The sequence below is a fragment of the Brassica napus genome, chromosome A8, assembly GCF_020379485.1.
Source record: "Brassica napus cultivar Da-Ae chromosome A8, Da-Ae, whole genome shotgun sequence".
Lineage (NCBI taxonomy): Eukaryota > Viridiplantae > Streptophyta > Magnoliopsida > Brassicales > Brassicaceae > Brassica > Brassica napus.
In genome coordinates this window covers 18,337,770-18,350,672 of record NC_063441.1, presented here as the reverse complement: position 1 = coordinate 18,350,672, position 12,903 = coordinate 18,337,770, and the positions used below count along the sequence as shown (strand labels likewise).

Sequence of the window (12,903 nt, the reverse complement as noted above, 5' to 3'; positions counted from 1 at the left end):
CGATATACATCCTGAGAGAAGTTGCCATAAAAAATGCCTTATTTTTGGGGGACACCGAACTTTCCAACAGAAAGCTTTAAGTATATCCACTGTAGGGCCATAAAAAACTGGCGGTTTTTCCTTATCCGGATAGACCCGTTCCACTTGATAGCCTGATTGGACTGAATATTTTCCAGTTTTAGTAAAATGCCATCCATTCCTATCCTCAAACTGATTCCTACTTAAAGGAATACTTTCAATTATTTTCGCATCCGTAGGATCCACAAGAGTCCTAATTACCTGTAAATTCCATGAGCGAGATTCCGAATTTATGAGGGAATCCACTGTAAGATCCGGATAAAAGTTGGGAAAATTTTTGGTTGCTGGTCTCGGGCGAGTGGCTGGGATCCAAGGATCATTCCATACAGAGATAGACGAACCTGTTCCCACCCGTTTAATTAGTCCTTTACAAACCAGTGGTTAAATCTATTTAACTTAAAAGTCACTTCCACCTTAAATTTTTTTTTTTTTTTTTTGTGCACAACACTTGAGGGATTTAGAGCAAACACGCAAACACATTCTTCCTCTCTCACTTTTTTCCTATTGTCCAATGAGGAACTATATGTAGACATGAGAGAAAGAAGACAACAATTGTAGTTGCTAAAAGAAAAGAAAGAAGAAGACAACACTTGTTTTATGCAATATAAGAATTCATATTTTCCCTTTTTCAATAAAAAAATAATTCATATTTTCTGTGATTTGCAACCTTAAATAAAAGCCAAAAAAAAAAACAATCTGAAATTGCTAATTACCTTAAATTAAATAAATGAATTAAGTTGGAGAATTTATATGCAACCTTCCCTTCAACGCAACACTTCTCTTTCCCTTTCCTCAAAGCTTTTACCACCAAACCTCCTTCCTCTCTCCGTCTCTCCCACTAACACTTCCTCCTCCTTCAAAGCTATGGATAAGAAGCACGGCTTGTTCTCCAAGTCACATTCCCGCCGATCACGCTCCAAGAGCCCCGTCAGAGCCGTCTCTCCCATCATCATCCGCCGCCGCAAAGGCCGCTACGTCTCCCAACCTGACCGCCACGTGTCCGAGATGCTTCCTCCGGTCATAGAAGGTCCCGATCCGGACGGAGAAGACTCCGGGAGCAGCGGAGACTACTCGAGGCTCGAGAGGCGGTGGTACAATTGGATGAAATGTCAGCTCCCGGTTGCTCCGCCGTCTGTTTCCTCCTCCTCCGGCTTCAAACGCACGGATCTGAGGCTCCTCCTCGGCGTCCTCGGCGCGCCGCTAGGTCCTGTCCACGTCAGCGCTCTGGATCTCCTTCCTCACCTCAGCATCAAGAACACTCCCATGGTGAGCTTCTAACTTCTAATTCACTGTTTGTTATAAGATTATTGGGCCTCCGAGGCCCATTATTGGATCTTGACAAAAAATCTACTGTGTGTTTCAGGAAACCTCCTCTGCGCAGTACATTCTCCAGCAGTACACGGCTGCGTCAGGTGGTTATAAGCTTCACAGCTCAGTGCAAAACGGTTACGTGATGGGGAGAATCAGGACGGTGGCGTCTGAGTTTGAGACTGGCTCCAAAGGTTCAAAGAGTAAGAGCAATTCGTCGAAAGCTGTTGAGTCTGGAGGGTTTGTGTTGTGGCATATGAGTCCTGACATGTGGTACATGGAGCTTGTTCTTGGTGGGAGTAAGGTCTTAGCAGGTTGTGACGGGAAGCTTGTGTGGAGACACACACCGTGGCTTGGCCCTCATGCTGCTAAAGGACCCGTTAGACCGTTGCGACGCGCTCTTCAGGTAAAAGCCATAAGCTCATGCTGTTTTGTTTTTTGGATTAAATGATTAAATTGTGTGTTTTCAGGGGCTTGATCCGAGAACAACAGCGAATATGTTTGCGAGTGCAAGATGCATAGGAGAGAAAAAGATCGATGGAGAAGACTGTTTTATCCTCAAGCTATGTGCAGACCCGGCAACACTCAAAGCTAGAAGCGAAGGTGCATCAGAGACTATAAGACATACTCTGTTCGGTTACTTCAGCCAAAAGACCGGTCTTCTTGTTCACTTAGAAGACTCGCAGCTAACCAGGATCCAGAACATAGGAGGCGAAGCGGTTTACTGGGAGACGACTATCAACTCGTACTTAGAAGACTACAAGCCTGTGGAAGGGATTGTGATAGCTCACTCCGGTAGATCAGTGGCGACGCTACTGAGGTTTGGAGATATGTCGTCGGGGCATAACACTAAGACCACAATGCAAGAAGCGTGGGTGATCGATGAGATTGCGTTCAATGTCCCTGGTTTGTCTATGGACTGCTTCATTCCACCTTCTGAGCTCAGGTTCGATTCCCACGTTGAAGAGTTGTCTCAAGGCCCCAAGATTAAGACACTGCAGCAGGGTTCAGTAGCGACCCGACATAATTATGGCTGATGCGGTGACCAAGGTTTATAGTGAAGCTTGGGGATGCAGGAGATCAATGTGTATAAAAAAACATTCAAATGAAAACCTTTAGATGGATTATTCTTCTAGTTTGCTATTATTGTTGAAGCTAAAATTCTTGTAGGAAGTTTGGTTGAAGAAGATGTAAATAGAGCGCAGGAGAATATACTACTAGTCTTTGCTGCATAATGTAAGAGGAATTTGTAGCGTCTCTATTCGAGGGCTATTTTTCATTATCCACTTAGTAAGTCAGTCCAGTTTCATTTTGATAAAATATAGTTTCAAATACAATGACAGAAGCAAGCATGTAGTACAAAATGTTGTTTCTTTCACCTAACTAGCGTTGTTTCAATGCAGTGTAGTGATATGACCGGATTTGATGAATAGTACCCTTGTATCAATTGTAGCATAAATAAACCAACCCATGTTTATATTATCAACAACCAACGTATGATTTGTCTTTGCTCCTAAACTATCCAAACCGAGTTATCCATTTGTTGACATCATTTTTACAAATGGTAAATGAATTATCATAAATTTGTTCGCAGGTAGATTAGCATCACCGGTTCGCTATCACTATCGATCAGGGTTCGATCCCATCACTAACGCATTAATTTTTTTTCATTCAAAAAAAAATATAATAGAGGTTTATCTCACAAGTATGTGTTAAAAAAAAAGGGAGGCTGATAAGGCAGTTGATGATAACCGGTTAGTGAAAGGTAGGCCGGTTCGCACTTTACAGATAAACCGGTATCGCTGATCAACTTGGTTTCGCCTCATTCTCTTCTTCCGTCTGATTTATAGTTGGGGGAGGTAGAGAGCATTCTATAGCAGATTCACAAACACAACAAAAGGTAATCCTCCTCGCTTCATTCAAATTCACCTCTGTTAATCGATTTCTTAATCACTCACCATTTCCTCTCTTTTGTTGTGAAGAAGATAATGGTGCTCTCTGACTTCACTGGAGTCGGTGTTGGATTCGGTATTTGCCCAATTTGCAAATTGCTTCTCCTCTTCTTTCCCCCTTGTACTTTTTTTTTTATAATTTGACTCGTAATTATGTTATTATTATATGGAATTTATAGGATTCGGCGTTGGCTGTGGATTTGGCGTTGGGTGGGGTTTTGGAGGTTCGTTCACAATTTCTCTCTTAATTTTTTACTTAAAATTGAAATCAAGGGAGTAGATTTTGGATTACAAGTCAGTTTCTTGAATGATCAAAGAGACAATGCCTATTTTGACTTGTTGTAGACTTCGTTAGCATTTGGGAAAGCTGAGATCAAAATCACACACGTGTTAATAATGTATCAATGGTTGCTGAATTGGAGATTTATGTTACTGCTTTTCTTGCAGGAATGCCTTTGAATGTTTTAGGCGTTGGTGTAGGTAAGCATTTGATACATATTTGCTTCTTCTCTACACAAGCACATGATTGCTTAATCTATAATGCCATATTGTATTTGAAGGTGGAGGTTGCGGAGTGGGTTTAGGCCTCGGGTGGGGTTTTGGAACTGCCTTTGGTAGTCACTACCGATCATCTAGGCTTACCTTTCAAGGCGTCGAGCTAGAGAAGGATGGTAAAGTTGAAAACATGTCCAACAACTCTTAGCAGCCTCGGAACTTTCCTTCCCAAATCACTGAGAAAAACTCATTGTATTAAGAAAACAATGTTATGACATCTTTCTTATTTCTCAATAAGAATCATATTTCAAATAATGAAAATCAAGAATGCATTTCTGTTTTACAAAACATCCATTTTCACAATGTTGTTGTTTATTCGAATTGGTTGTATTCTATGTTACAAGAGAATCAAACTCTGTGATTTTACTACTGTACAGTAAGCATGTAGACTTTGCCAAATCCGTCTCATTCGCAACCCGTGTTACACAGAAGATGAATGAACTGTCCAGCGTCCTGTCTTCTACATTGCATGCGTTGCGACTACCACTGCAATGACAAAAATAAGCCAAATCTCAAATACTAATTAACTTGCAGAGGGGGAAGAAAAGTTCGGTTTAGTAAATATTTACCTATAAGAAAAAGTAAAAGAAGAATCCAAATCGTAGCTTGTACGCTTTTACTATATCTCATTCGATACTGTGACCGTTGAAGCTGCCTCTGTATAGCTCCATACCAACCGTGAAGCTGCTTCTCATAACAATCCTCTTCACACTCCATACAACTCTTGTTTGGAGATCTTACCTGGTTCGCTTGGATAGGCAATAACAACACAGCATCAGAGTCTCCTTGACGATCCAAGGCCTTCCACTTCCTAACGCAGTTTTTAGAGCCAGGCTCCATAAAATTCAAGAACCCGGAGACGCTTGGAACTTTCCTTGGAGGTCGAACCGGTGGCTCACCAGAAGGTTTCTGTAATAAACCGTCTTCGGAAACCGCAATGTTCCAAGCACCTATCTCAGGAGCAGCACTAGCCGCCCTTCTATGACCTTGTTTCTTTTCAGACTCAGATGGTCCAGTCAAGAAGAGAGCAAGCTCGTTACGATCATCTTCGTCCAGACGCACCCATCTCGGAGTTCCTTTGCCATCATCAGCTTCCTTGAGAGACTTCTCGATCTTCGCAACTTGAGTCTCCATCACGAAAGTAAACTCCCGATGCCTATCTCGAGTTTCGTCACTTACACGATTGTCGTAGCTAGATTTAACAGCTCGTTGGAATTCATCTAACTACAACGAAAAAACATACATATTCACTTGAAGAAATCAATCAACAATATTAATCGATACGAAAACAGATGAATAAACGCAATAAAATAAATCACACGGAGGTTTAATGTGGTTCACTAAATTGGCTACGTCCACGGGCAAAGCGAATGCGAGATCCCAGAGAAGGGAAGAAATAATAGAAACCTGCCATTTGGTGGTTCCAAGAGCAGCGTGAAGGCCCCTGTGAAGCTGATCAGAGTCCCATACATTCGAAGAGCCACGCTTGATCCATGACCTGTAAGCTGACTCCATCCTTCACATCAATCCAATATAAACACATTGTGTGAATTCAAATATCTATTTAAAAAAAAAACTTTCTATTTTGAATCCAAATCCCTTAACACCAAGCAACAGAGAAATCGACATTGCATCACGAACAATGAGAGAGTTAATGTGCGAGAAAAAAAAGATAAACGGAACCTGTCAGCAGATTCCTGAACTTCTTCAGCAGCGGCAAAGAAAGGATCCTTCTCCCACCGATCCAAACTCGTCGTCATTTCTCTGTTGTCGAAGATGAACCTAAGGGGGATAATAGTCTTCGAAGAAATAAAGAAAGGAACAGAGAGAGAGATTGAAATGGGGAAATGAGGACGATGAATCGAAAGAGAGGAACGTTCATCGAATAGCCAAATTGATTACCCGCCTTTCGTTACACGCACGTGCCATCTCTATAATATTATTTGAGAAGTCAGTTTTTTATGTGTCGCGCTCACGTTAACTTTCACAATGGTTGATTACACTGATACCCTTAATGAATTTAAAATATTACATTTAAATACTATTACTCATTTTTTTAGTTTCCTTTTTAAAATTTTCCAAATAACATATATAATAAAAAGGAGATATTTATAAAGTTTAAAAAGTAAATTTTAAAACGAAAATAAATGTATATATAATATGATTTCATTAAAAAGGAAAGTTCAGAAAATCGAAATATTCCATTTAAAAAAAGATTTATAAATAACACAAAATATACTTTTGAAGTAATAAAATAGTTTCTTTATATCTATATTTTCTTATATGAAATTCATATATTTGTATATAATGTGAATACCAAAGAAAATCAAATACTTACGCAATATTTTAAAATAGCATAACACTATATACTTTAACGAGAGATATATATTATATTTTATCATTATTAAAATTATATGTTTTATTAATATATAATTTGCTTTAAAATTTTATGTTTGTAGAACTTAATATATATATGATCAAGATACCAAAGCAAATCTGAATTCTCATTTTAAAATTATTTAAAATAAATCTCAATTTACCATTCAATAAATCTAAGGCATAAAATTATTTAGAATTTATAAATATTTTAATTATTGTAAATATCTCTATAATATTATTTGAGAAGTCAGTTTCTTATGTGTCGTGCTCACATTAACTCTCAAGATGGTTGATTACACTGATACCCTTAATGAATTTAAAATATTACATTTAAATACTATTACTGATTTTTTTAGATTCCTTTTTTAAAATTTTCCAGATAACATATATTATAAAATAGAAAATATTTTATAAAGTTTTAAAAGTAAATTTAAAAAATAAAATATATGTATATATAATATTAATTCATTAAAAAGGAAAGTTCAGAAAATAGTAATATTCCATTTAAAAAAATATTTATAAATAACACAAAATATACTTTTGAAGTAATAAAATAGTTTCTTTATATCTATATTTTCTTATATGAAATACATATATTTGTATATAATGTGAATACCAAAGAAAATCAAATACTTACATAATATTTTAAAATAGCATAACATTATATACTTTAACAAGAGATATATATATTATATTTTATCATTATTAAAATTATATGTTTTCTTAATATATAATTTGCTTTAAAATTTTATGTTTGTAGAACTTAGTATATGATCAAGATACCAAAGCAAATATGAATTCTCATTTTAAGATTATTTAAAATAAATCTCAATTTACCAATCAATAAATCTAAGGCATAACATTATTTAGAATTTATAAAATACTTTAATTATTGTAAATATTGATATGTGTTCATGAACTTCCAAAAATGTATGAGTTACTTATGTATGTACTTATATATATGCATGAGATTTTAAAGTATTATCGTTATATTAATTTATGTAATTTGAAATCTGATACTTTAGTTTATTTTTTATTTTATTTTAAACACAATATATCTTGAGGTATAAATAATTTTCCTAAAATATATTTACATATTTAAGATAACAACCAGCCTAAATGCAAATAAGAAAATTAATGAAAATTTTAATATATTTAGAATAAAACATTTAATAGTTGATTTCAGAAAAAATAGATACAATCGAATATATCCAAATGATAACTAAATCGACTGTAAAAAACAACTAGATATAACATATCTAAAATAATACTAATTAAATAAAAAAATATAATATTATTAGTATAAATTATGCACACAATTTATAAATTAATTTAAAATCAAAAATAAATAGCAATCAATTATTATAATATATTTACTTTATGAATATTTATATCCGTGCATGAGCACGGGAAAATCACCTAGTAATTAATATTAGTAACGTTTGGTTTGTTTAGTTCAAGACAACCCCGGTTTTGTAATTTCAAAATTAACAATCATTCTCTCTGGTTCGGTTTTTGTTTACTAATAAATGGGCTTTTTCTAAAGCCTACGAAATATAAATTTTTGTTTACGGTGATTATAGTTTCTTCAATATTAAAAGCCCAAAAGTAAAAGTCACTAAATTCGTCATAATCCACAGCAAAATCTATAGATTTCTTTCTTAATAAAAAGTTATAGTCCACAGCAAAATCTATAGATTTCTTTCCTGATAAAAAGTCATAGTCCACAAAAAAATCTTGACTTTGAAATTAGTCATAATCCACAGCGAAATCTATAGATTTCTTTCTCTAAAAGAACATGGATTTCAATTATTTATATTAATCTTTTACACTTGATAATCGAATAATTTCATTGAGCATGGCCAATTAGATTTCAAGTTCAGGGTTCTCCACTTGATACTCATCGATCATTAGACTATCGAATTCATCATCTCCGAACCTGAACGTTTCAGTCGTCACCAATCAAAAACACTTCCACCTTCTTCTCTGATCATAATAATCTTAGGTAATCATTCTTTATTTATTTTCCATGAATATATAATAAGGCATGATCGTTCTTTTGCTAAGCTTTTCGTTTTGTTCCAGGAAAACATGGTGGAGCTCTATTGTATCTGTGGAAAATGGATACAAAATGACAGGGCTCAATGGGAGTTTGTAGTAGATACCACAAGACTGGGGTCACTCTCTGAGATTGATCAAAACGTTCCTTTCAATGTTTTAGTTACGACTGTTACCGAAGATTTGGATGTCCCTGATAAAGACATTGCACTCAGCTATGGAGTTCCACTGGATGCGAGATGTGCGAAACCCATGATACAGAACACTCCACCGGTCGATATACGGAACGATCGCCAACTAAGAGCTTACATGAACAAGATCAAAGAAGAAGGTGATAGGCGTCGCAATCCTCCGTGTATTCCTTTGTGTGTAGCTCTATTTGACAAACCCAAACCCAGATTCAGCTGTTCATTGGGAAGATTGTTTTCTAAGGAGCCATGAACTTTCAAATTTGGTTGAAATAAAACCTCAGTTTTTATTCAGACCAAAAAATAATCATTCAATTTTTGTTGACATGCTATTTTAATCATAAACTTTCGTTGACCATATCATTTTAGTCATATGTTAGCCAACGGTCATAGTTAACTATCAATAAGCCTAAAATAACTTTTAAAATTGATGATATTTTTCGTAAAATGTAAATAAGCATTTTTCAAAAAAAATTGGATGTTAACTTTTAGAATAAATTATTAGTAACTATATTAATTTTAAATAAATAAAATATATATTATTCACTATTTTCTTCTGAATAAAATTTATATAATTTTCATTTATGTTCTAAAATAATAAGTTAATATATCATTAGTTTAATACCTATTTATTAAATAATTATCAATAAATTATATATTTACTTATAACTATTCGTATAATCCTAATTCAATTATTCTTCATAATTTAACTGTCCAAAATTTAAATTTTGTTTCAAAAATATTAATATTCTTTTTATTTTCAAAAGAATAAAATTAATGTTATATGGATTCTTCGTGATTCAAATGATGTAGCAACATTTTGGAATCTTAACACATTTGTAGAAATTATATAATTTTTTTTGAAGATATTTATTATAAACATAAAGAATCATGAAGAATCCATCAACGGGTACCTTTTTTGTTTGATAATCAAAAGTTGAATTAGCATTTCACTAACAAATCTTCCGACAGTAAAATGACATAATAAATTATATATACAAATTCATTAAGTATATCATTAACCATTTTAACTTTTAACGTGAGAGTTCAAAAGCGAAAAATCATTTTGCAAAAAAGATTGTAAGGTATCACTGACATTAGCTACTCTAGTTTTAAGCAAGAGAATTTATGTAAAAAGTCACTTCGCAAATAACAATATAGATCTATTGCAACAGATATAGAAGAGGAATATAGAAAAGGAAGTCATGGCACAGCAGATGTAGAAGAGGAGGGCGCCACAGAGGTTCAGTATGCTGAAATTTTAAGAAGGTTTTCCCTATTGAACAGTACAGGTATTGTTAATTGTTACCGTGTGCTAACACATAAAGGCATTTTAAGTGTAGTTTATGTGGTTGGTAGACAGGGAGTAGCAAGCAGAAGGAAGAATCAAAAACAAATGGATGTTGGATATGCTTAGGAGTTCTTTTAATTATTGTGAAATTTAAAAAACAGAGTTGGAGCTAATTGATATGATTTTTATTCAAATAAAAGTTATAACTCAAAAGTTTCTATCATATATCGATTTAATTAATGTGACAAAGAATGAGTTCTAACAATAACCGGCTAAGAACAAGAATTGTAATGAATCAAATTCGAAATCTGTATGTACACAGTCAACAAATTCCTAAATAATTCAAAACATATAGCAAATCAATGTTGGAGTTTCTCCGAGAAGTCAAAACGGGGCTTCTTCGCCGGCATCGGGCTCATCACTTCGTCGTCTCCGTTGACCAGCGAGAACTCCGGTATCGGAGGGATATTAAGGTCAAACCCACGATGGCTGATGCTGACGTGGCTGGTGGACCCCGCTCCTTCCGAGTTAGACACGCTACTAGTGTTATTATTATTCCCTTCGTAGTGGCACCGCTTGTGTCCGCCTAGAGCTTGTCCGGAAGGAAACGACTTGTGACAGATCGTGCACACGTGCGACTTCCCGCTTCCGGTTGTCACGGCGGACGTGGTGGTCGCCGACGTTGACTGATCATCTCCTCCGCCGGATTGAGTCTGTGATGAGTTTTTCCTGTGGCTCGCCTTGTGTCCGCCGAGAGCTTGGTAAGACGAGAACGACTTGTCGCAGACGCTGCACTTGTAGGACGACGACGAAGACTTCTCAGCCGCTGTCACCGGAGGAAGAGGCTGACGGTTGCTGCGGTTGCCGTCGCGGGCCAGAAGCAAGAGGCAGAAAGCGAGATACTCTTCTTCAGTGAGGTTTTGTTGGTTAAAATCGGATCTTGATCTTTTGGAACGTTTGCCTTTGGTCCAGTGTTCGACTCCGTGGAATCTTGAAGAATCTTCGAACAGAGGAGGAACTGGAGAAGCTAGTCTAGGTGAACTGAGAGCCTCGAGTGCCATGAGTTGATCAAAAACTGGAGATCTTTAGTATGAGAATCTGAGGTTTCTTGTAATGGATTGAATTGTTGTTGAATGAGAAGAAAGGAGAGAGTGAGTGAATAAATATATAGTAGGTGGAGTGTGGGGGAGAGGAAGTTGCGTGACAAGTGGTCGGAAAGTGTGGTAAGAGTGAAGGTGGCGATTAGATAAATTAATATGTGCGGACCAGAGTTGTGAGGGAAGCATCTACGTGTATTTTTTTTTTGGGCACGTTTGGTTTGACTTAGTACACGTGTGGAAAGAGTGGTGAGAAGAGAGGTCGGCTGCTAATGCTATGAAGACTTTTTCTTTTCTAGTGATGCCGCCTTGTAATGGTCTAGAGTTTCTGTTTTTTTTTTTCTTTTCTATGGTCGTAGTCATGGTCATCCTATGCTACACGTTTCCGTTTCCTTAACTATTAACTAGTTGACCAAAACAAATATAACAGTTGTAACCACTAACTAATATTGATCTAGAAAGCTTAGTCACTCTTGGAAAATATCTACGCATAAGATTCATTTGAAACGAACACTAAGTTCTAATTATTTTTTTATAAATTTGAGCGTGAGCTATTTGTTCTGGTCGTCTGCGACAGAAAAAACTTGTCTATCCAAAATATCTTATATACAGAGTCATCTAACGATCCAAATATTTTAGAAAAGTTTTATCATATAATCATTATCCATGAAGTTATTCATCAATATTTGCATAGGTAAATCGATGTACTAATCAGAGACGTTTTGCCTTCTCTCCTTCAGCTCTGTTCCCTCTCTAAGATATTACACAGAGGAAGTGAAGAGAGAAATCTCTGTCCGGCGTTAAACCTTTCAGGGAGTGAGTTCGTTCCTCGCCGGTTTGGAGACGGCGATCGTTTGCTCGCGGTTCAAGCATCACTTCCGGCATCGACGGTTTCCTTGGCGTTGCATGGCCGGCTTTAGTTCCAGCGGCTTATCTTTCCTTTGGATGAGTCGGCTGGCTTTTGGTTCTGGCGCGCATCATCTTCTTCTTCGATGACGGCGCTGGCTCTTGGCTCCGACCTCGATCCATTCCTTTTGGATGTTGTCGGCTTTACTCCAATGATCTCGACGCGGTGGTTCTTTACACGGTTACCTGTTCCGGTTCGGTTCCGGTGGTCTCCGTTTAGAGTTCGTCGTTGTCGTGCTGGCCGGTGGTTGACAGTGGAGGATTGGCTTCAGGGCACGTGTCCCATCCTCGCTAAAACGTTAACGCGTGGAGAAGTTGCAATGGGTCCACCGTCTTCATCTTTGGGCTTATTTTGTTTTGATTCTGTTTTGTACTGAACTTATTGGGCATTTTTGTATGTTTATCTTGTTAAATAATATCAGATGGCAAAAAAAAAAAAAAAAATATTTGCATAGGTTGCCTATAGTTGATAGTTATATATAATAGAATTATATATAGACTATATGATAACGTATGATTTATCCCGTGTTTAATAAAACTTGATTTTGAAAAGAAAAAAATTGAATTATATGTAATGATATTTAAGAGACAAAAAGTATAAATTGGATTGGAACATAAGAAATATATATATATTTTCCCTCACTTTTTGCTAACTTAAAGTTATATAAAAAAATAGTTATATCCAAGCAATGTATATGCTTAAACTGGTATGAATGGATAAGTAAGAAAATACGTAGCAGCTTTGAACAGTATTCATATTGAAAAGGTGAAGGTAGGATAGGAATAAAAGAAGAGGCTGAGACGGTGCATGAATAAAGATTAGAAGACTATTCCAAGTCAAATCCAAAATAAGAATAAAAGAATACTCAATTGGAACGAACCAACTTGTTTGGTCCAACTTGTTATTATGGAAACTAACTACATTTGACTAAAACAAAAATCTTCGACGACTCTTCGTCAATTTCTCTACGCGGCTATCTTCAAACCGTCCGGTTTACTTTTCATTAATTGACGCTAACAATTAACCGGATGACGGTATTTGAGTAGTGGCCTAATTATATAGTCGGAAGATATATATGGACTTCAAAATT

The 12,903-nt window shown here is 36.0% G+C and overlaps 4 protein-coding genes and 1 long non-coding RNA gene across 6 annotated transcripts; 3 read left to right on the top strand and 2 right to left on the bottom strand.

Annotated features, from left to right (window-relative positions):
- The first annotated feature begins 676 nt into the window (after positions 1 to 676).
- LOC106361715 lies at positions 677 to 2,670 on the top strand. The gene is made up of 3 exons (XM_013801524.3): positions 677 to 1,344; positions 1,442 to 1,792; positions 1,857 to 2,670. The coding sequence occupies exons 1-3, from the start codon at positions 829 to 831 to the stop codon at positions 2,421 to 2,423; spliced, it is 1,434 nt and encodes a 477-aa protein (XP_013656978.2). The 5' UTR covers positions 677 to 828; the 3' UTR covers positions 2,424 to 2,670.
- Positions 2,671 to 3,125: 455 nt separating this feature from the next.
- LOC106361714 (protein TRIGALACTOSYLDIACYLGLYCEROL 5, chloroplastic) lies at positions 3,126 to 4,149 on the top strand. 2 transcript variants are annotated; one of them, XM_048737963.1, is made up of 5 exons: positions 3,126 to 3,286; positions 3,369 to 3,414; positions 3,518 to 3,562; positions 3,786 to 3,818; positions 3,899 to 4,149. In XM_048737963.1, the coding sequence occupies exons 2-5, from the start codon at positions 3,375 to 3,377 to the stop codon at positions 4,039 to 4,041; spliced, it is 261 nt and encodes an 86-aa protein (XP_048593920.1). In that variant the 5' UTR covers positions 3,126 to 3,286; positions 3,369 to 3,374; the 3' UTR covers positions 4,042 to 4,149. The 2 variants fall into 2 exon arrangements, with proteins under 2 accessions (XP_048593920.1, XP_048593921.1); XM_048737964.1 differs by having other exon boundaries at positions 3,175 to 3,286; positions 3,372 to 3,414.
- Positions 4,146 to 5,815, bottom strand: LOC106361713. The gene is made up of 4 exons (XM_013801521.3): positions 5,577 to 5,815; positions 5,301 to 5,409; positions 4,463 to 5,117; positions 4,146 to 4,379 (listed from the first exon to the last, which is right to left on the bottom strand). The coding sequence occupies exons 1-4, from the start codon at positions 5,651 to 5,653 to the stop codon at positions 4,354 to 4,356; spliced, it is 867 nt and encodes a 288-aa protein (XP_013656975.1). The 5' UTR covers positions 5,654 to 5,815; the 3' UTR covers positions 4,146 to 4,353.
- Positions 5,816 to 7,702: 1,887 nt separating this feature from the next.
- On the top strand, positions 7,703 to 8,876 carry LOC125577129. Its single transcript, XR_007315442.1, has 2 exons — positions 7,703 to 8,277; positions 8,358 to 8,876. It is a non-coding gene; the product is annotated as an uncharacterized LOC125577129 (long non-coding RNA).
- A 1,136-nt stretch (positions 8,877 to 10,012) lies between these two features.
- LOC106359180 (zinc finger protein ZAT10-like) lies at positions 10,013 to 10,996 on the bottom strand. The gene has a single exon (XM_013798916.3). The coding sequence runs from the start codon at positions 10,868 to 10,870 to the stop codon at positions 10,169 to 10,171; it is 702 nt and encodes a 233-aa protein (XP_013654370.2). The 5' UTR covers positions 10,871 to 10,996; the 3' UTR covers positions 10,013 to 10,168.
- Positions 10,997 to 12,903: the final 1,907 nt, after the last annotated feature.